Source organism: Wyeomyia smithii, chromosome 3, assembly GCF_029784165.1.
Source record: "Wyeomyia smithii strain HCP4-BCI-WySm-NY-G18 chromosome 3, ASM2978416v1, whole genome shotgun sequence".
NCBI lineage: Eukaryota > Metazoa > Arthropoda > Insecta > Diptera > Culicidae > Wyeomyia > Wyeomyia smithii.
In genome coordinates this window covers 135,723,242-135,747,168 of record NC_073696.1, presented here as the reverse complement: position 1 = coordinate 135,747,168, position 23,927 = coordinate 135,723,242, and the positions used below count along the sequence as shown (strand labels likewise).

The 23,927-nt window shown below is 40.0% G+C and overlaps 1 protein-coding gene across 13 annotated transcripts in view; it reads left to right on the top strand.

Annotated features, from left to right (window-relative positions):
* LOC129729587 (sodium/hydrogen exchanger 9B2) overlaps positions 1-17,166 on the top strand; it is a 292,387-nt gene extending 275,221 nt beyond the window's left edge. For all 13 annotated transcript variants that reach the window (XM_055688270.1, XM_055688257.1, XM_055688259.1 and 10 more), the window contains 2 exons: positions 16,589-16,826; positions 16,912-17,166. In XM_055688270.1, coding sequence (XP_055544245.1) covers positions 16,589-16,826; positions 16,912-17,066 — 393 coding nt within the window. In that variant the 3' untranslated portion in view covers positions 17,067-17,166. The remainder of the gene's footprint in view (positions 1-16,588; positions 16,827-16,911) is intronic.
* The last annotated feature ends 6,761 nt before the right edge of the window (positions 17,167-23,927 follow it).

The following is a 23,927-nucleotide window of genomic DNA, read 5'->3' as shown; positions in this document are numbered from 1 at the left end:
GAAAACCTCATATTTAGTGCCAATTTTCAAATCTGGCGCTAAATCTGACATTCGTAATTATCGTGGAATTGCCATTATTTCATGCATTCCAAAATTATTTGAATCAATAATTAATGAAAAAATCTTTCAACAAGTAAAACACCAAATTACAACTCAACAGCACGGCTTTTACAAAGGCCGATCAACTACCACAAATCTTTTGGAATTCATAACTTTCACTCTGACTGTAATGGACAACGGTAACCACGTAGAAGCTCTTTATACGGACTTTAGCAAGGCATTTGACAGAATCGACATACCATTATTACTCTTCAAGCTCGAAAAATACGGAACTGAAACAAAATTTTTGGAATGGCTGCAGTCATACTTAACAAAACGAACACAAATAGTCCGCTTTCAAAATTCCTTTTCAAACCCAATAGAAGTAACTTCTGGGGTTCCTCAAGGTTCCCACCTGGGCCCTCTTCTTTTTATATTATACGTAAATGACATTTCCTTTCTTCTTAAGTCAATACATGTGCTTGTATATGCTGATGACATGAAGCTCTTTATAGAAATAACCAATGCAGAAGACTTCGAAATATTCCAGAATGAAATTAATGTATTCTACACTTGGTGCAACAAAAGCCTATTACAACTCAACATTAAAAAATGTAATTCAATAGCCTTTAGCAGAAAAACAGTAACACCACCAACAAACATTTTCTTAGGAAACCAACCAGTAGAAAAATGCAAAATCGTTAGGGACCTAGGCGTAATCTTAGACTCCAAACTCACATTCATAGAACATTATAATACAATTATCAACAAAGCAAATAGTATGCTGGGCTTTATAAAACGCTTCGGCCACAATTTTCAAGACCCATATACAATCAAACTATTATATATTACATACGTCCGACCAATTCTGGAATATTGTAGCATTGTATGAATCCCTATATTGCCACACATGAAGAACGCATTGAATCTGCCCAAAAACAATTTCTTTTGTACGCGCTTCGTAAGCTAAATTGGACATCATTTCTCTTACCATCATATGAAGCACGCTGCATGCTTATAGACATACAAGCACTTAAAGAACGCCGCGATCTTTCAATGCTTTATTTTATCAATGACATTATTTCTCAACGCGTGCAATCTACTCAATTATTATCACAACTAAATTTTTATGCACCCAGTCGTCAATTAAGAAATCGTAAAATATTTTCGGAAAATTCTCACAGAACAAACTACTCAAAAAATGGCCCAATAAATCGCATGATGCGTCACTATAACCAGCACTGCGAAAATATCGACATCTCCATGGGCAGAAATCAAATAAAAAAACGACTAACTACTGGAAATAATGTATAGAATATAAGAAAACATTGTATTATTATAACTGTAGTCTACATTTGCTTGACGAAATAAATAAATAAATAAAATGTCTACGATTTTTAACACAACTTTTGTTGAAAAGATATTTTAATTATTATATTACAATCTTTCGCAATATTCTACCTATCGATTAAGACATCGGTCTTTGAAATCTGTTCAGGGGTAGTAATACAATAAGCACCTTAAAACGATGAGAAAACATCTGTTGCAGCTATATAAAGCGAGCTCGTGATTGGTTGAAAGCTGCGAAACTGCACTAGAAAAAGTGGATTTGAACTGAACTTTTTACTAATTTACTGTTCAATGTACAATACACAATATACAATGTACAATGTACAATGATATACCATTTATTGTATCACATGCTTTGGCAGCCGTCATCGTTCGATCAAAGCATTGGTGGTCAAAATCCGTTCAGTTGTAATCATATATTGGATGCAACATCTAACATCGTGATATACTGTTGCGTTCAGAATTATTTTATCTCCGGCCGCACAGCTTAGTGTGCGAACACGCATCAGTGTACGTCGACAGCAGCTACATTGTTTCCACTTGGCTTGACTGTACACAAATGGTAATCGAGTGCTACTGCACTGACAACGAGCGACCGTCTTCTCATACATGGCTCGGTGTAGTACTGTTGCCTGTGCCAGCATGTTTTCCTTCAAGACATCAGTTTTAATAACATTCTCACAGCAGATCGTTTAATTGCTGATGAAGGAGCTTGTTACGAACTTTCCGAAAAAGCTTCACTTTCAAGACATCAAAATAGTCTAGGTTCATAGAAGCAAATATTAGTTGACCTGTTGGGACGGGGAGATTCTGTCAATTTTTTTCCCACTGATATACAGGTTGTCATAGCCGGCAGTTGGTGTCCACTCATGAAGTCTGTGCCAGGCGTGCTCGCATGTGATTGGTACATTGTTCGTGAAAATACGACCTTGAAATTTTTCATCAATTTTCACTGCCTACAATTAAGTAACAATGATATATGAAGAATCACAAAATTGTCCATCATTTTATCAATCCAACGACATATTGATTATTGTGATCCATCATGTGGTTACATCAGTATTACCGTTTGAAATCTTTCATTTCGACGTTACTTCTTGGGTTTTAGTTTCCTCAGAATTTATCTCGATATAGTGCGGTTAGACGTAGTTCTACGTCAAAAACGAGCATCGCCGAATTAAACGAAAAATGTGATTTTGGAGTATAAAGGTTGTTCGGTAAATATTGATTTGAACGAACTTTGAGTTTAGATCTGTACTTGAACGATGTAGATATTGATTCATGGATAGTTTTAGCATGATTTAGGCCAATAAAAATAAATGGCGAAAAAAAATTTTTTTTGATAGATATAACCCCTTAAACAAAGATTTGTGATCGCTGAGCAGATGGTTGAAATTCAAACAGCTAAAATTAAACACTAACAAAATTAAATTCATTATTATTTCGCGAAACCGTGTGAATGACAATGTCTCAGTTGAAATTGATGGTGAGACAATCGATCGCGTGAGTGAGATCAAGTATCTTGGCGTGATTATTGAAGACAAACTTAAGTTCAATGCTCACATTGATAATGTCATCAAGGAAATTGCCAAGAAATATGCCGTTTGAAAATTTTAGACTTTTAGACTTTTACACTTCCATTTTATTTTTGGCAAATGAAACACAAATATCGAGATTGCAGCGTTTGCAAAATCAAATAACACGGTTGATTTTGAGATGCAATAGATACACTTCCTCGTCCTTGATGCTGGAGGCTTTGCAATGGCTATCGGTGAAGCAACGAATTGTTTTTCTGACAATGGTGTTCATTTTTAAAGTAGCTAATGGATTGCTGTCTCGATATTTGTGTGATCAAATTGTTATACGAAGTGACATCCATAGATATAACACGAGAAATGAGGAGAAATTAGAACACCACATTTTTTAACTAGTGCTTCACAAAATTTATTGTTTTTTAAAGGAATAAATGTATACAATTCGATGCCTAGACACATCAGACGTACGGCGACGCTATCAGAACTCAAGAGACTATGCATTTCACACGTCAAAGCTGAATTTTAAGCTGTTATTTAATTTTTTTGCCTTTCTCCTAGAAAGGTATAGCAATCACTGAAAAAACTAAAGGTATGAAAGTGCTCCAAAGGGCCGAATGTCGTATATCACTCTACTCAGTTCGACGAGCTGAGCATTTCCTGTGTGTATGTGCAACTTTTTTCTCACTCACTTTTCTCAGAGATGGCTGGACCGGTTTTCATGAAATTAATTGCACATGAAAGATCTAGTTGCGCCATAGGTTGCTATTGAATTTCATAGTAATCGGATTTTTAGTTTAGAGGTTATGTATCAAAATGTAAAAATCACGAAACATTAATATCTTAGAAACTACACAACCGATTTTAACAATCAGTGTCAAATGAACGGGCTGTCTTCAAAACCCTTAACTTATAAATTTTGTAACGATTAAACATGTAGTTCGAAAGCTATGCAAAGAAATGTTTTCCAGAGGCTGTTTGAAACTCACTCATTTTTCTCAGAGATGGCTGGACCGATTTTCACAAAATTAGTCCCTAACGAAAAGGTTGTCCCATAGGTTGTTATTAAATTTCATTGTGAAATCACGTTATAAAAGCAAAGCTTATACCAAAGCTTGCTTAAACTCACTCACATTTCTCAGAGATGGTTAGACCGATTTTCACGAAATCAGTTGAAAATAAAATGTCTAGTGGACACCCTATGGAATTTCATTGTCATCGAATGTTTAGTTTGGGCAGCATGTTTCAAAATGTGAATATCACGAATCTCAGAAACTACACAACCAATTTGAACAAAACTGGTCTCTACAAACTGGCGTCAGAGTACGCCTTTAAACTGGCCCCAGATCGTTACTTTTGGATACCCATGTTCTATTTTGTGGTATCCTGGACCAAGGAAACAAGGCATGAACGATACTGATTTATGACTTCCGTAAATCGGAGTACGGAGTAAGATTGTGCAAGTGGGGTGAAACTGTGCCATACAAACCCATTGTTTGTTAGCCATCTCATGGCGATCACATGGCCAAACTTTTTTGAATAAGTTCTTCCAATATTCAACCAAGAAAGACTAGTCTTCTGACCAGGAAGAGATGGCTGAAAAGTCACGGGTTAGAAGTCACAACCTGACGGTACTTGAAAAGCAACGGAGTGCTCATCAAACAGCAAATCGAACCGCGCGGTTATTAAAAAAGAACATGCTAGTTTCAATTTTAGGTTTAGATCTAATTCGGTTAGCCTTTATAAGATATCTTAGAAATAGGATTTATCTGGTTTCTGTAGGAATTAGTAGAGTGTTGGGATGTGATAAAGATCCTTTGAGCCGTCGAAAATTTCTTAACGATCGGCTAAAAGCTATATTTTTCATTAGTTTCCATATATACTATAAAACTAGGATATCTTACATCAAACTCTGATGTTTTAACAATTATTAAACACCTGCACCAGCTACGATAGGTTTAATTGTTTTAAGGTTAAACTATATTATTTTATTATATTTTGCTTACTTCTCTACTTGTTTTTCAGGATTCCCACTATTACCGCAACTACCCTGCTCAGTCCGTTCTGGATGGACTTGCCGTTACTATAAATTATTTATTTAATTAATAAATTCCGCAATTGCAATTATAACCTTACGCCAATCACGTTGTCGTTTGCCTCCAAATATTGATTAAATCGGAGCTTAATATTTGTGTGATTTCTCTGAACTGTACTACCGCTAATAAATTTCTTCCTCTCGTCAATCCTGTATACTTTCACTACAAACTTTGAGCTACTTTTCTCTTCTCGTGATTCTCATTGATAGATTAATTATAGATAAATTCTTGTAAATTCTTCTGCTAACTCGTTTCCACATTACTGGCACTTTTTCTCGTCTTCTTCCTTATTTCTTTTTCCTGCCATCTGTCAATCTCCTTATCACCATGACAGTGCGTCGCGCTACACCGTCTGCTTACACCACTTTCGAGTTTCCTCCGACTAAAGCCACTTCGATGCTGCCAGGGAAAATAGCTCGTAAATAACCTACGCACGCATATGCCTCCTCACTCGCATCAACAAAGATATGTAGCTGTAATGTCACGATCTCTTGCGTTGAACGAGCAGAAAGATAGCAACGCGGTATCTGGATTTTGTCCAGATAGCGGAACAAATCGGTCCATCTCCACCATCTCTCACACAGGTTCTCTGGAATTAATTCGTCCTACTCGGTCTTGGCTCCAGTGGTCTTGGTGCGTTACTCCGCAACATTCCCCGACCCGTAAAGCTGGTCAGGCCTCCGGATCTGCTTTACCACCAACTCCAATGTCTAACCGCGTCAATTTAGCTACCGGTCTTTCCATGAACGTGTTGTGACTCGTTTGAATTACTGCCGTCCTTACGCGACCATCACGTCCTTTAATGATTTTCACCACTCGTCCTCGCATCCATCCGTTGCGTACTTTCTCTTCCACTGCGACAACCAGATCTCCTACCTCTAAAGGCTTGGTTTCTTCAAACCATTTGGTTCTCCGAGCTATAGTCGGAAGATATTCGCGTACCCAGCGACGCCAGAGCTGATCAATCATCACCTGGCATTTGTTCCACTCGGACCGACTTGCTTGCTTCATATCTGTCAACGATTTCGGAGTTTGCACCACCCGAGTTACCACTCGAGCTCAGAAGAAGGAAGTGGTTTGGCGTGAGGGAGTTTATCAAACTCTCCACTTCTTTCACCAACGTCGCCAAAGTCTCTTCATTCGGTTTTCTAGTTGTATCCATGGCAGTCAAAGCACATTTTACCGACCGCACCAATCTCTCCCATGCGCCACCCATATGAGGTGCACCGGGTGGGTTAAAGATCCACTTGGTTTCTACATTAGTAAACGTTTCACAAAGCTGCTCGTTGATGTTTTGAAGTTTTCTCCTTAACTCGTTATTTGCCCCTACAAAATTTGTACCCTGGTCACTACGGATCTCAACAGGAGCCCCACGTGCACTGATAAAGCGGCGGAGTGCTATTTGGAAAGATTCAGTAGAAAGCGAGTGTACAATTTCCAGGTGGATTGTTCGTACAGTCATGCAGGTGAACAACGCCACCCACCTCTTGACGTGACTACGATTAACACGTACTTCGAGTGGCCCAAAATAATCTACGCCTACATATGAGAACGGACGCACGTACGCCTGCAATCTTGCTGCGGGAAGCGGTGCCTCTCGAGGCACTGCCGTTATCGGATTTTAAACCTTGTGGCATTTCTTCGCACACATTCTTACTAATGCTCTGCACTCCGAAATGTGAAACCGCTGCCTCATCTCATTCACTATAGTCTCTCGGTTTGCATGATAGTGTTTCTGATGATACCAGTCACAAATCAAATACGTTACCCAGTGCTGTTTCGGAAGGATAATCGGAAACTTCGTGGAAAACTTGCTGCTGCTATCCTGCCATCCGATCGAATAATTCCACACTCATCCATGAACGGAGAAGCTTTGCGGATGGGACTAGTTCTCTCCAGTTTAACCTGTCGTCTGTTCTGCTCACCACGATTGTGGAATAGAGTCACTGACTCATCGGGATACTGCTCTCTGCACCCAGCGAAAAATGGTAATCTCTGCCAACTGCATTTCTTCCTGCTCGAGCGGATCGAACTGCAGCAAGCTCCATTGTTTTTTCCTGTAGTATCGCCTTAACACGCTCCAACTCTCTTGTTGTGCGCTTTCCTTTTTTCTCCCGCATGAGTCTTATGATCCGAAGCATATATGCCACCGCACGATTTAAACGATTCCATTTGGAAAAATTTCCCCAATGCATGTTTTCTCGCTTGATAACATCTTGATGAATCATGCATGCGCGTAATTCTTCCTCCGTTTTGGCATCAGTTGATTGCACCGAAACTGGCCATTCACCTTCTGTTAGACGCAAGAACTCCGGTCCCAAGAACCACCGTCCCGTGGGAGACATACAGGGACCTTTTCCCCATTTCGTCGCCTCGTCTGCAATATTCTCTTTGGTCGGCACCCAACGCCATTGTTCCGCCTGGGACTTGCATAGGATTTCCCCCACTCGGCATGCGATGAATTGTCGATAATTGCGATGGTCTGAATTTATCCATGCCAGAACGGTTTTGGAATCGCTCCATAGAACCGTGCGCTCAATCCGTAGGGAGTGGCTCTTCAACACTATTTTCATCAGCCGAACACCGATAACCGCTGCCATCAGCTCCAATCGCGGGATCGAATGTGCCTTCAGCGGTGCCACTTTCGAGTTTCCTCCGACTAAAGCCACTTCGATGCTGCCAGGGAAAATAGCTCGTAAATAACCTACGCACGCATATGCCTCCTCACTCGCATCAACAAAGATATGTAGCTGTAATGTCACGATCTCTTGCGTTGACGAGCAGAAAGATAGCAACGCGGTATCTGGATTTTATCCAGATAGCGGAACAAATCGGTCCATCTCCACCATCTCTCACACAGGTTCTCTGGAATTAATTCGTCCTACTCGGTCTTGGCTCTCCACAACCCTTTGGATCAATATTTTGCCATGAATCAGAAAATAACACAATAGTCCAGCAGGGTCGAATGGACTCATCACTACGCGCAGCGCTTGTCGTTTGGTGGGACGCTCTGCCAATTCCGTAGAGTATGTTATTATGTCTTGCTCCGGTTTCCAAAACATTCCAAGCACACGCTCCGCCGCCTCTCCTATGTCCAGCTGAAGACATTTTTCTTTGGATGGATCGTTTTCCCCGACACGTGCGAGTACCTCTTTTGAATTGGACAACCAGTTTCGCAATTCAAAACCTCCAAGTTTGTGAACGTGTTTAACTTCTAGTGCCAATTTTACTGCTTCTTCAACATCGTCCGCACTATCCAGGTAGTCGTCAACATAATGTTTCCGGATGATGGCATCCGAAGCGGCTGGATATTCATAGGCGTGTTCTTGCGCGTTTTTATTCTTCACATATTGTGCCAAACATGGGGAGCAAGCTGCTCCAAAGGTAACCACGTTCATCACAAAGACCTCCGGAGCCTGCGTTGAATCCTCTCGCCAAAGCACCCTTTGAGCGTGCCGATCTTTTTTACGCACCAGAATTTGGTGAAACATTTCTTTCAAATCAGCAGAAAAGGCGATGCGTTTTTCGCGGAACCCATACAGTACCCCCAGCAACGTATTTAGCAAATCTGGCCCCTTCATCAACATTGTATTCAGCGACACGCCGTCCACTTTGGCTGCTGCGTCACAGAATATGCGAACTTTGTTCGGCTTCTTAGGGTTCAAAACTATACCAAGTGGTAAATACCACACACGTCGCATATCCGCCTCCTGGAGTTCTGCTTCTGTCGCCTTATGGATGTATCCTTTTTCTTGATACTCGACCATCTGTCTCTTTACGCTTTCACCTATCACAGGATCGCTTTGGATCCGCCGTTCCAAACATTGCAAGCGTCGCACCGCCATCGGGTAACTGTCCGGGAATTCAAAGTGGTCAAATCTCCACAGCAAGCTGATTTCAAAACGCTGTCCGACTCGCCTGACATTTCCCTGCAGAATCTGATTCGCACGTTGTACGTCAGCTGACTCTGGGCACGATACTTCCATTATACCGAGACTCTTGACCGCAAAAAACTTCTCTACTAGTTAGTGAACGGATTGATCCTGTTTCTCGCACTCGCATATGTGAAAGCTATGAGCACGTCCGACAGATGAATCTTGATTGGAAGCATATACAGTCCATCCTAGCCGCGATTTAGCGGCAATAGGTTCTCCTGGCTGACCATCACGCATTTTCAATGTCGCTGTTACGTGAGCGTAGTCGTTACCAATAAGGATACATGGCGTTGCTTTGCCGTAGTCTTCAACAAGTAATCCTTTTAGGTAAGGATAAGCTTTCACCATTTCCTTGTAGCGCAAAGACTGTTTGGGTAGATCCAACTTGGTAACCGTTCGTACGTCAGTTAGTTTATACTTGCTCTCATTAGCACGCCCAGCTATTTCCAGCGTAATACGCTGAGAATCGGATTCTGTGCGCTTCATGTTGGCTGTCCATTGCAGACACAAAGGTTGTATCTCCTCACTCACGCCTAGTTGCTTCACGATGGCCTCGTCAACTAGTGTCCTAGACGACCCGTCGTCCAGAAGAGCGTATGCCAGCACAGATAGGTTGTTCCCATATAAAGTCACTGGTATGATACGAAACAGTGCCGCTTGACCAGCGGAATGATGGTTTGTTACGGCATTCGAACTATTCCCTGGGCTCCCAAACAACTTCGGCATAATCCGAAACGTTATATCAGCTTCCAACGTTCATCCAGTTCCAGCTTTGCGAAATCAGGACAGTGATTGACGCGATGTTCCGGGTTATTGCACACCAGACATGTAGGCCCGGATGAATAGGAGCTTTGCTTTTCAACTATCTCCTTTTCAGAAGATTTCGGTGACTCTTCGGTAGTGTATGCCCCGCAAAAGTCTTTACCTTTAATACCTTTGTCTTTTATTCTCTGATGATTGGTTTTCTGATCACTGTACAGTGACGCGTTCAACCCAGCTCTAACTAGCACTTGCATATACTGTGAGAAGGTTTGTATATTCACAACCGTGCACCGTTCCTGGTACAGCGACCAATCCATCCGCCAATTAACTGGTAGTTTGCTTATGAGAGTGTGCAGCAGCTCGGGATTGTTGATATGTGCCTCTTGCCTGGCAGCAATCATGTGATTGCACAATTTCTGAACCATCAATCCAAACGCGACCAATGATTCGGGATCACCATCTTTCGGTGACTGAACTTCGCGAATCTTCTGCAACAACGTATGTATCAGCAGCTCTGGGCGTCCGCATAGTTGTTCCAATTGGGTCAGCACATGCGGCACGCCTTCCGGATGCAACAATAAGCTCTGAAAGTGAGTAAGCGCATTTCCCTTCAAGCACTTCTGTAGCCTTGACAAATTTTCTGCGTTCGAATAACCACACGCTTGAGTGGTATTGACGAAAGAGCTGATGAACATCGGCCATTCTTCCGCTCTACCCGTAAATGTAGGTAACTCTTTAGCCATCACATGCCTAGCCGCTATCTGTCTCGGTGTTGGGCCTTCCCACGGTTGTTCCGGTGCTGCATCTTCTGCGCCATCCTGTGTCCATTGCGGTAAAGATGTTGGTAGTGCTTCTGACGTTGACCCTGCTACTGGCAAATTAGCATCATGCCTATCCAAATTTCCGGATCGTTCCGAAATCCTGTCACGAAAAATATCGGTGGCCGCTGTGGGAATACCACTACATTCTCATTGATAGATTAATTATAGATAAATTCTTGTAAATTCTTCTGCTAACTCGTTTCCACATTACTGGCACTTTTTCTCGTCTTCTTCCTTATTTCTTTTTCCTGCCATCTGTCAATCTCCTTATCACCATGACAGTGCGTCGCGCTACACCGTTTGCTTACACCACTCCAGTGGTCTTGGTGCGTTACTCCGCAACAGTAGAGAGAAATTTAAAAAAATGGTTTGAAATAAGTAGCAATTAAGAATATTCACTATTGTTCTAGTGGATGAGGTTGTAACAACGTGGACCATTCCTCCTTATTCCTCCGTTACTCTCACTATATTTTTATTCATACCACCAAGTTCTCACACTGGCCTGAGAATCCAAGAAAAGGACATCTTGAACAAAATAAAAGATGTGAAGAACTGGCAAAGAAAAGCTGCGATCGTTTGCAAAAGGCTGTAAAAAGCTGAAAAACTAGAGTGGCTAAATAAAGTTCAGTTCCCATTTTCCATATATACATTTATCGTTATACATCAGTTGCATTTGCGACCAACATGTTGTGTCCAATGCGCTTTGTTCAGAAAATCTCTGGAGTCATTTTGCTACTGTCGGCTCGTCAGGCAGTAAAAATTTAGAATATTTATTTGAATGCAGGGAAAAATTACCTTGGCTTTAAAAATCAATCGCACTAGCCATGGCAATTATATGACGGACGCCGCGTGCTACCGTTCGGCTTTGCGGAGCAAAACTTCGGTTTTAGGTGTAAAACTTCGGCTTTCCTTTTGCTGAAGCGTAAACGATACCGTTTTTCCCGTGCAGAATGCATAGGAGTGAGCAGTTGCTTGTCATGTGCAGCGTAAATGAATCGCGCGCGCGGAGTTTTTTGATTCCCGCGTAGTGCAAGTGAAAAATACACTGCTCTTCGGTCGCCCGGAGGAGAAAACCAAGTCTGACTATGGGCAACGTCACCATCCGCTACCCCTGGAGTTTCCCCCGACCCATCGGTGGTTTAGGCTCGCTTTGATGGGAGGCTTCTCCGAGTGATTCAGAAAGCAATAGGTATGAAATTATTTTTTCTTTAGGTGATCAAGAATTTGAAGCTTCTCATTCTGAGCAAAATGCCGGTATGAAGAAAGCTAAAGTTCCACCTATTGTGGTGATAGTTTCAATTTTTAAAGCTTTTCGTTCAAAACTTTCATCATTTCTTTCTGATGTGAAAGTTAATTTTCATATTGGCCGCCGAGGCGAAATTCGTATTTTGGCCGAATCTTCTGAAGGTCATAAACATCTATTACAGTATTTGACTGAACAGACAACAAGTTTTATACTTATGATGCCAAAAACGAGAGACCGTTTATGGCTATTTTGAAAGGTCTTTCAAATGACCAAACTATTGATAAAATTAAAGATTGTTTAACGAAACGTAAATGAAACGAAAAAATTAATAATACTGGAATACACCAGGAAACTTGGTACATTTTGATCGTACCAAAGTAAGTAATTCGAATTTTTTAGAAAAAGCACGTGTTTTATTCAACGTGCGAATAAAATGGGAAAACTTTAAGAGACATGGAGGCATCCATAATCTCACGCAATGCCGGAATTGTCAAGCCTATGGACATGGTACTCATAACTGTCATATGACAACAAAATGCATGATTTGTGACTCTTCTCATACAAAGGACATCTGCCCTGTGAAAGAGGCCACTGGAAATTTCAAATGTGTAATTTGTGGGAGGTGAACACAAATCAAATTCCTTTAATTGTCCTGACAAAAAATATTTCCTCTAGACAGCGTAGGTATTCAAAACAACCTGTTGTTAATAATATTCATATGGGTAATCAAAAACATTCAATACTGTTCAGGCATCACCAGCATTTCCTGTAGCTAGTGTGTCTGTAGGTAATAATTCAAATTTAGAAAACATCAAATTGAAAACAATTCATCATGCACCACCAGGCATTTCATATGCTAGTGTCCTTTCAGGTTATATTGCGAATTCGAACAGCAACAAACCTTTCGTGTTTGGTGCTGAAAAGTCAGCCAGTGTTGATTTAGGTAGTCAAACTAGAGTGAAATATAATACACCAATTATTGACAATGAGCTTCAACTTCTTATACGTTTGAATAATATACGGAGACGCCAATATTAAAGATCTCGTGATCCTGCTTTGAAAGATATTTTTAAAGATTTACAAACGGAAATCAAACATAGATTCACACTCTTACGAAATGAAAATTTCATGAGAGAAGTTGAACAACTAAAGCCATCAATCAAAGAAATAGTTATCGGTTTCCGTTATACTCTACTAAATTTTTTGGAAATAAATATTGAAATTCAGTCCGCAAATATATATTTCGACTGTGACGTACAGTCTTCTTCAGTGCTTATGTGGACTGGTCCACATAAGCACTGAAGAAGACTGTACGTCACAGTCGAAATATATATTTGCGGACTGAATTTCAATATTTATTTCCAAAAAATTTAGTAGAGTATAACGGAAACCGATAACTATTTCTTTGATTGATCTCAATCACTCTGCTAAGACGCTCGTTATAGATTTTCTAGATTTAACTAAAGCCATATTCCAAACCTTTCTGGAAGCTCTCGAAGATTCTTAAAAAACCTTCAAAGCTCATTCCAATCCTCAAAGATGGTGACCACATATTTCTTACGAATGAACAAAAAGCTCAAAAACTTGCCCAGCAGTTCGAGAGTGTTCATAATTTCAAATGAACGTAATGAGTCCTATTGAAAATGAAGTATTACAAAAGTATGATAAGATCACCAGTCAAGAATTTCTTTCTGAAGAGGTACTGTAAACAAGCTTGAATGAAATACGAACTATTATCAAGAACTTCAAAAACATGGAAGCACCAGGAGATGATGGGATTTTTTATATTCTCCTCAAGACTTCCCGAAAGCTCTTTAAATTTCTTGGTGAGAATTTTAACAGATGCTTTGAATTAGCATATTTTCCCTCAAAATGGAAAAATACCAAAGTCACTCCAATTTTTTTGCAAATGAGCAGTTTGGATTTCGCCATGGGCATCTACTACTCATCATACTACTAGAGTAACTAATATGATTCGTACTAATGAATCCGAAGGTTATTCCACTGGAGCTGCTCTTCTAGACATAGAAAAAGCATTCGACAGTGTTTGGCATAAAGGTTTCATAGCTAAAATGTCCAATTCCCATTTTCCTATTTACATCGCAAAATTGATACAAAGTTGCTTGACAGACCGCAATCTTCAGGTTAACTATTTGATTAGTAAATCTGATAGATTGACTGTTAGAGCTGGTGTACTTGAAGGAAGTATCTTGGGCCCAGTCTTATATAATATTTTTACTTCTGATTTACCACCAGGATGTGAGAAATCTCTATTTTGTGACGATACAAGTATTTAGTAAGTAATTTAGTAATTTCCGTAAGAGGAAAAAGCCTTCGTGTCATATGCAGTAGGCTGCAAAAAAGTCTAGATATATTTTCTTCATATTTGCAGAAATGGAAGATTTCTCCTAATGCATCGAAAACACAAGTAATTATTTTTCCAAATAAACCAAGAGTTTATTTTCTCAAACCCACCAATAATCATGTTGTTAAGATGAACGGTGCAATCTTAAATTGGTCTGACCAAGTTAAATATTTAGAGCTGATTTATGATAAAAATCTTACTTTCAAGGAGCATTTTGAGAATATTCAAACAAAGTGCAATAAGTATATAAAATGTTTGTATCGTCTTATCAACAGAAATTCTAGACTTTGTCTCAAGAATAAAGTGTTAATTTACAAACAAATATTTAGACCAGCAATGTTATATGCAGTCCCCATCTGGACAACTTGTTGTACAACCAGAAAGAAGATGCTTCAAAGGATTCAGAATAAACTTCTGAAAATGATATTGAAGCGTCCTCGTTGGTTTAGCACGAATGAACTACACAGCCTTACTAATGTGGAAACATTAGAAAATATGTCAAACCAAATTATCAATAAGTTTCGACAAAAATCGTTGCAATCCTCAATTACAACGATAAGCCCACTTTAAAGTCAGTAAGATAAGTATAAGATTAGGCCAAAGTTTAATTTCAAATTCATTTTTTTTTTCTTGACAAGTAGGCTTACAATTTTCCTACAATTATATTTACTTAACTGCGAAAGCTAAGAATTACTAAAAACACTCATATCAAACTTCTCTTCTTCACTCCCAATCCATTTTATTGTATTATGCATGATATTTTTTTTTTTAGTTGAGACTGACTTTCAATTATTTCAAAATGATTTTTTTTTATGCTTTAGGTTCGTAGCAATTGTTGATTGCTACGATTTTTCGATGAAACTTGTTGATAACTTTATTTGACATATCTCTGTTTCCCTATTAGTGATTAGTTCTAGTGAGGGGGGCTAGGGAGGCTGAGAATAAAAACACGTAAGTCACTGAACAAACGAATAGATTCTGTCAGCGGATTTTGTAACATTTGTAATTACAGTGTTTAGTCCCACGTCACCATCTCATGCAACCCTAGGACTGCATATCTTGTAGTATTTTCCACCCGTGGATAATTCTCAGTTTAACCCGTAAAGACCCGGGACGAACCTTGTTTTTTGAAAATGCTCGTGCTCAGCACTGGAACGGCCGATTTGGGAATACTTAGAATTTTATTCAAGGGGAATAGTTGCTCTATGTTTTGGTAAAGGTGCCACCCCTCTGGTCTCCTCCGCATTTTTGTGAGACGCAAATATGTCTGTGTTTTTTTTTTTAATTTTTCAAACAGATTGAGCACACACTGTGAATTTTCATACGTTTCAATTGCTCCATGTATCAAATCATGTCAGGTGGATGAAATATAGTATGTAAGAGTTAATTTTAGAGTTTCTAAATTATTTCAGTACAAAATCACAAAACTACGTATTTTCATAAATATTCAAATAAGAAAATCGGTCTTCAAATTTTAAGCTCTACTTTTTTTAAGTAAGGTCTCCTGAATCAATATGCGATGAAATATTTATTTTAGCATGCAAATACTTTGAGAAAAACGAGTTTAAATTTACTAAAGTACGTCTTTTCACGGAAACCTGATTTTCTAAGTCTCCCACAGTAGTTTTCAACTTGGCTCTTCAATTTTCAAGTTCTATATTTCTAGAGTAACGTCTTTTTAATCCAAAGATGCTGAAAGATTGATTCTAGCATGCACAGATTTAGAGAAAAACGAGTTTAAATTCGCTAAAGTACGAGTTCTTATGAAAACTTGATTTTCTCCAAATCTATGTATGCTAGAAAAAATCTAGCTAGAAAAAAGAATCGATTTTTAGTAAAAATACGTAGTTTTGTGAATTTATACTGAAATAATTTGTAAACTCCAGAATTCACTCTTACATAACATATTTCATCCACCTGACATGATTTGATACATGGAGCAATTGATACGTATGAAAATTCACAGTGTTTGCTCAATCTGTTTGAAAAATTTGAAAAAAAAAACACAGACATATTTGCGTCTCACAAAAATGCGGAGGGGTCCAGAGGGGTGGCACCTTTACCAAAACTTAGAGCAACTATTCCCCTTGAATAAAATTCTAAGTTTTCCCAAATCGGCCGTTCCAGTGCTGAGCACAAGCATTTTCAAAAAACAAGGTTCGTCCCGGGTCTTTACGGGTTAATAAGCCATACATGTTCAATGCTTCATTGAAATAAAAAATGAACGGTTGAATTTTAGCATATTTGGCATGGATTTGCTCATATTCCTTGAAATTGGAATTGGATTCCCACAATATAATTTTATTATTAAGAGTGTCGAATGCTTTTTGAACATCTAAAAACAAAAGCCCAATCATCACCTTGTAATCTATTAAAGCATTAAATTTCAAATTTTTATTTTTATCGCTGATTAGTATTATAATTTTTTGTTTATACCTATAGCTTTTCGTTGCAATTTCCTGGATGTCAAAAGCTACGGTACAAGCCGCACTTGGACCCTTACCCCTAAAGGCGGTAACATCACAACATCGCGCGGAAGAGGAACTTCATTATGCAGAATTGGTTAAAAATATTTGTATTTTAAGCATTATCCTATCAGCACCACTTGGCGCTTTATTAATATCAGTTAGTGGAACAAAACTATTAAAAAAGACTAAACCAATGCTGGAACCCCCAGAAGGTATATTTATCAAATACTAAAATACTAAATAATATTTAACCGATAAAATAGTATTCTTTATTGATAACGCTTTTTGTTGTTGCAGGCTGGCGCCGAAGTCATCGTCCTTCACTACATGATATCAGTATTATCGATGAAGAAGAAGAGCGTGAAGATATTGAGGGTATTGCAGATGAAGACACAGCTGCCAATACATTATCAAACGCACAAGCAAGCTCCGTTTTCACAGTTACAAAATGAAGTAGAATATTCAAGTTATATTTTAATCTTTATTCTTCAAGATTTTGATAGTCAATATAATGGACAATAACTTTGGTTAGTTTTTGTACCAACTTACACATCCATATAAGTATTCCTTCGTGAAGATAACCTTGCAAACATTCCCTTAGGCAAGGCAGAGGTGATACAACACTCACAGTCTGTTGAATTTGAGCCAAATAATGCCAAGAATGCTATGATAGTATTGATCTGTAAGAAACTCATCGTATTGATTCAGAATTCGAAAGACTTTAGCTAAGAGCTTAGTGTCCTCACTCTACTGAAACTGAAAATACAGGTGGGGATGGTTGGGCGATTTGGTACCCGTTATGGGCTTGACGGGGTACCCGGGTACCTTTTTTGGTTTCATAGGACGAAATTTCATAGTCCACTGCAATCAATTGTGATAAAACTTAGTGACAAAAGGCAACTTTTGATACCATTAGTTTTTATATATTAACAAGGGGGAGTCAACGACGGGAGTTGAATTTTTTTTTCGCCACGAACAGTCATCGGGCGCGGACGCGTTTTCATTTCGCTCCGCAATTTAACTTGTATTTTTATTTTTTTTTACACCTTGACGGCGTCGCGAGTGCACGTAAGCAACAATTTATTTATTTATAAACAATCTTTGACCGTCGCGCTACCGCGTGTATCTAACCTTTTCTCGACAATTCGTACTCGCCGCGTAACAATTTTTAATCAGTGCTATGGAAAAGTGTGGCATAACCAACTGTACTTCGACCGACAACCGTTTCCTGTGGAAATGCGAAGGAATATGCAAAAGGCACTTCCACGCTGCCTGCGTAGGAACCCGTAGAAACCAAGAAGAACTACTGCGTTCATTCATGCTGCCCTTATGCATAGAATGCCAGGAACAGTTCATGGACCAACTCCAACTGAAGAAGCTCATCCAGCACCAGAAAATTTTAACAGAAAGTATTGAATCACAAATCAAATCAAATCATTCAATAATCAGTCAACTTCCTAACCTGACTGTAACGCACGACACACTGGACAGTATCAATACACTGCTTTCTGAATTGAAGACGGAAATTAAAAAAGTAACTATTAACACAAACAATGCGTCGACAAAAACCATAAATCGCATTTCGACGCTGTTCGGCGAACTTGGCCATGACTCCATATTGGACATATCGGACATTAGCAAAGAAAACCGGCAGCACACAAAGAACATACAACAGCACCTGGAAAAAGCATTTACTAATATAGAATCAAAAATTGACAATATGGAACACCAATTAGAAGCTATACAAAATAAGAAACCAAACTGCAGTACAACGGCGCAGGAACTAATTAATGAATTAAAAGCGCTCAAAGAATCGAATTCACTCCAGCCAAAAACAGACAATCATCCCAGTCTGGCTGAAGAACTTCGCTTTTCATTGCCACTTACAGAATCGGACTCAGAAGAACACCGTACTCCAAATTTCACATCAGGCTGGCGCCTAATTGGCAATAAAAAAGTATGGAAACGCGACTGGACTGAATATGACGCCAGACAGCGTAAAAGACGCATGCAGGAAAAGCAAGCAGAAAAGGCCGCTCGTAAACGTATGCAGCAACGCAAACGTCAGCAGGAAAACTCAAACCCTATCAGCATAAGTAACACCTATAAACACGGAATAAACCATTTCGCCTGCAACTCAAAGAAAATTGCTGAAATGCCAAAACAACCACTACCCTCGGACAAAGACCTCCTGGCAGCTGCACGCGTTCAATTTGCTGGGCCGCCGAATTCAGACATAACATCAAAATTTATAAATTTCCAAAAAGGCGAAACTATCAACCCATATCGGACAGAAAAAAATGCAACTAACAATGAAAATTCTGCACCGGCTCCTGCCAGCAACGCCAGCATACAATCAGCACCGCAAGACAGCCAATTTGAACTTGACTCCATGCGTCCACCAATCGTCCGACTTACGCAGCAATCATCGAATGGCGACGAGCGCTTTTTGAAGGCTAGACTCCGCGACCCAAAAGTAATGCATATTACACGCCTATATCTCGCATACATGAAGGACCAACCATCATCTGTATGCGTAGAAGGAATGACACCAACCAGTATAAGAATGCTTCTCGCATCCGAAGGACTGCCGACATCTCCAGAACAGCTCCAACGCGTCTTTATTGAAGTCCATCAGGAATATGGACTCACGCCAGCCGAAGCAGTAGCCGACCTTCAATCATATCGTCATTTTTTATCAAATGAACGCACGCACCGTCTTCAACAACTTCGCGAAAGTGTAAATAAATTTAGTACAAATTTTCGCAAGTAAGGACGCCCTCTTCTGAGGCAGAACCATTATATTTAAACATAAGTAATAACTTGACTAACACTTCTTCGCTTCCTCGACAGAATGCGACTGAAATTCTTATCTATTGTCAGAATTTCAATCGCATGAAAAGCCCAAGCAAAATGAAAGAAATTCAACAAAATCTATTGTCGTCATCTTTTAAAATAATTTTAGGAACTGAAAGTAGCTGGGACGAAAGCGTAAGAAGCGAAGAAGTATTTGGAAACAATTACAATGTATTCCGGCACGATCGGAATTTGTCTACCAGTCAAAAAAGGTCAGGCGGTGGAGTCCTCATTGCCATTAATGTATACTTTACTTCTGAAGAAATAATATCCGACAAATATAAAAAATTTGAACACGTATGGGTCAAAGCATTTATTGCTGGCGAAGAACATATCTTCTGTTCCGTTTACTTTCCACCGGAACATGCTCATAAACATTCGTATGAATTATTTTTCAAAACTCTAGAATCTATTATGTCTAACATGAAACCAGAAGTAAAACTGCATGTCTATGGCGACTTCAACCAACGTAATGCAGACTTTATTGTAGACATTGAAAATGAATCTATCTTACTCCCAGTCGTAGGCGAAAACGAAACACTGCAGTAACTTTTTGGCAAATCCTCAGAACTCGGTCTATATCAAATCAATCATGTCAAAAACAAACAAAATGCTTATGTGTAGGTATACCTATATCCTGGGTATAGCCTACCAGGACTTTCTCCAGAAATCCCTGTACGGGCCGTCGGCACGGAATTACAACTCGAGACTTGAGCGGTAGATTAAACTTACTTTATTTACACAAAAGCTTAAATAGTACCCTACAGGTAACTCAGAGCGAAAGGCTTTTCCCCTTCGATCCGGTCACCACATACCTAGCTGTTCTATACTGGCCCTTGGCATTTCTTGGCCTGTCTCTTTCTTGTGCTTAACATTTAGTACATTTTGGGCATTCTGATTGAGAGCGCCATAACATGTGTTTCCAAACACGTGCGCTAGCGTGAGCGCTAAGAACCCGCGCGTGATCATGGGCGACGCTGAGCGACGCTACCGTTTGTCGAGTTCTCTATTTTTGTTTATTCAATGGCTCGGTGGCTTAGTGACTATTCATCGCGGAAGGCAAAGTGTTTTCGCCAACGCTTGCATAGCAGAACCGTTGGCGGTCTTTCTTCAAGATTTTTCCTGTTTTCTTCACAAATGGTCTTGTATTTGGTGGACAACGGCAGACGGCCGTGTCCCACTTTTACACTCTACCTGTTTTCATTTCATTCAACAGAAGGCTTACTGTCTTTCGGACTAAGCTAAAAATGTACCGTATGACAAAACTCTGCGTGACGGAACATAAGGTATTTTCTGCGCGAGTGTGACGTCACATCTGCCACCCCGCCTAGTTGGCCATTATCTAGAAGAGATAATGGTCACATGGTCCGTTCTGACGGCCGATAGGTGTGTTTTTCATAACAAATATTTTTCGCGTCTTTATGCTATTATATACATATTCGTTTTCATGATATTCCTTCTTTCCTTTGCACGTAAAATTCAATTAATTACAATGGTGCTACATATCATTTCTGCATAAATTAACGTTTCCAGACATGGATTTTCTTCACAACAAATTGACGAATGTTCGCTCGCCTGGTGCGCTGCGCCTTGTAGATATCTGCTGTTCAGCTGTCGTGTTTAAGCGCCGCTCGAACTGGTGTGCCTTGGTTGCGGGGGGGTCTGTAACGGGAAGAGTGCGTCTGGCCGAAGGGTCGTCGCCGATCGATGGCTGTGCTATACTCGGGTGTGCTGTGTGCTGTGTGCTCATGGGCGCCGGGCGCGTTGTCGTACTGTGAGTTCGTGTTTGTTTTGGTTGCGCCGGCTTTGAACCTTTTGTTTTGGTGGTTCTACCGCGCCTCTTTCCGTACCTGCTTGCATTCTCCGTTGTTTTCGTCATTCTTACGGGTATAGACACTGCGTGCCTGCTGCATGCGTTTCGTCATTCTTACGGGTATAGACACTGCGTGCCTGATGCATGCGTTTCGTCATTCTTACGGGTATAGACACTGCGTGCCTGGTGAATCGTGACGCTATGCTGGCTTAGCCAGCACAACTTTGGCCTTTGTTTCTGTTAACGAGTTTTTGGCAACCTACTTTTATACTGTTATTATTCTTTTCTGCAGTGGAGACTAGGTCACTGGCACGCAACCTGCTTGCGGTGTGTATTCAATAATGTTTTTCTCTTTTTGCAACAAGTATTGAGGGTCTAGGCAAGCTTGGCCGCTGTATGTTTTCCTTAATTGTCTTTCTAGGTTTTTCTCTCGGAGACTTCCTGTGGGTATGATTCTTGGGACTTCTTGGGGGGGGGTGGTTGTTTTTGATTTACGGCCCCTCTCGACGTCTCTCATATGCTACTGCTAAACGCGAAAATCTGGACAGTGATTTTTTGCACAACAGGCCGTCAGTTCTTTTTTTTTCTCTGCGTTTTGGTTTTGCGTCAGTCTTGCGTGGGCCATTCCTACCTGTTTTCCCCTAGGTGTGGTCATCTGCCGTGTCTCTCACTCCCGTGGGCCTTCTGCACTCGCCGTTCGACTCCCCTCGCATCCGCCTGTTTTTTCCTTTTTCGCGCTGTACTGGGCATCATGGTATGCCCCATCTCAGCATCCCTCTCAGTCGTTGTCGATGATCGGGAACTTGTCACGTAGTCAATTCTTAGATGCTAGTTGCCCTGTTTAGCAAGTGGTGCATTATTTTTTTGCCATTATTTTATCAATTCTTTTTTTGGTTTCGTTACTTTTTCCACTTGCTGTTTAAAATTACTGTTCACTCGCGTACGGGCTTCTTGCACTCTATTATCTACCCTAGGCTTCTACTTACAGACTAGGCCCGCAATTTTCTTATTTTCGGATGACATACTTTGGTTTTTCTTCCCCTACTAAGATGTACATCATTATTAGTATTGGATTTTATCCGGTTCTACCAACATAACTTTTCAAATGTGCATTATTTACCAATTATTTTTTTTTTTCTTCTTTTATCATATGTTCTCTAGCTTTGGTGGTCAAATTTTTTTTTTTTTGATTTACATAAAATGAGTCTGCCTTGACCTAGTGGATTATTCTTTCATCCTTCAATCTTTGTTTCATCACGTCGGTTAAATCTCTTTTTTTTTCCTTTCATCTTTCGCTTCATAAATAAATCTTTTCGTTGTGAACATTCATCGTTATTCTCTGTCTTCATATACAATATTCGTCTAATACCCTGACTTTTTTTAACACCTCATATCATTTTTTTTTTGTAAAAAAATTGTCTCGTCCTTTTTTTTTTTTTTTAATCTCTTGAAACTCTTTTTAATCTGTAATCATTTACTTTTTTGAATTGTCTCTTGTTACTGTCATACTTACACACTACTTACTCTTCTCCTGGTATGCAGTAGACCGCATACTGCCTCTCCCACTACCCTTCGAAGGTACGACCCCCTGCTTAGTGATTCCTGGAAGAAAAGATGGTTAGCATACTCGTAGGAAAAAAAAAGAAAAAAAAGGAATAATCCCACAATCACTCCGGGTTCGTTACGCCCTTGCCTCTCTCATTCATCAGCATCCACCTTGAACATGCTGGGTTAACGACTCCCATTAAATACTTTCACTCGATGTATAGTAAAAAGGAAAAGAACAGCTGAATCCTATAACCGGCAGTCCCTTCGCAGCAGTTTAAGCCTACCTCCGTCGTTCGTTCCTATTAGTCCTTTGCTAGTCAATGTTGAAATCCTATTTCTCCCCACAAAATTTTCCCCGAAGGCCATTTTCCTATTTCAATATTACCCCGAGCCATTTTTGCTTCACGGGGGCCCTAGTAATCATTTCTTTTTGATTCGAGCTCGGCGGTCGTTCGTCTCTTATTATCTCTTTATTTTGTGGTGTTATGTTCAATACCATCCCGGCTGTCGGTACTTTCGCTGCTGCCGCTACTTTCTTTTCATCCTCCCATGTTATATTCGTATTTGGTGCCCTGACGCTTTTTATATTTGTGTGCTGTATATTTTCCCGAGTCGCACATTTCCCGATTTGCAACTCTATCTCCTCGTAATCTTTATCTTCCTGTCTTTGTCGCTTGTTTAGTTTGCTATTTTCCAAAACGTCTCTGACATCATTAGGTTGCTCATATAACTCGTTTTCAGGTCTAAAAATATCTTGCTTCGTGAGGCTCCCGTGCGCCCCGCTACCCCGCGGCGCTGACAGCTTTTTCGTTTTTGTTGGTTTCTCCGACCAATTCTCTATCGTCGTCCTGCGCGCGCAGCACGAAATCCTTCCTTTGTGAAGACATAATGTCAGTAAAAGCACTAGAATGATCCCTGCCACTACCGGCACGCTGGTCCATGGGTTTTCCAGCGGTGCGTAGATCAAATTCTTTAGCGTCATCTTCTTTGTTTTAATATCGTGTATGTCTACCCCTATATCAAATAATTTCTTTAGGTTCACATATGTATACACTTTTTCTGTACCATTCCATACTGGCACGATCTCGAAATTAAC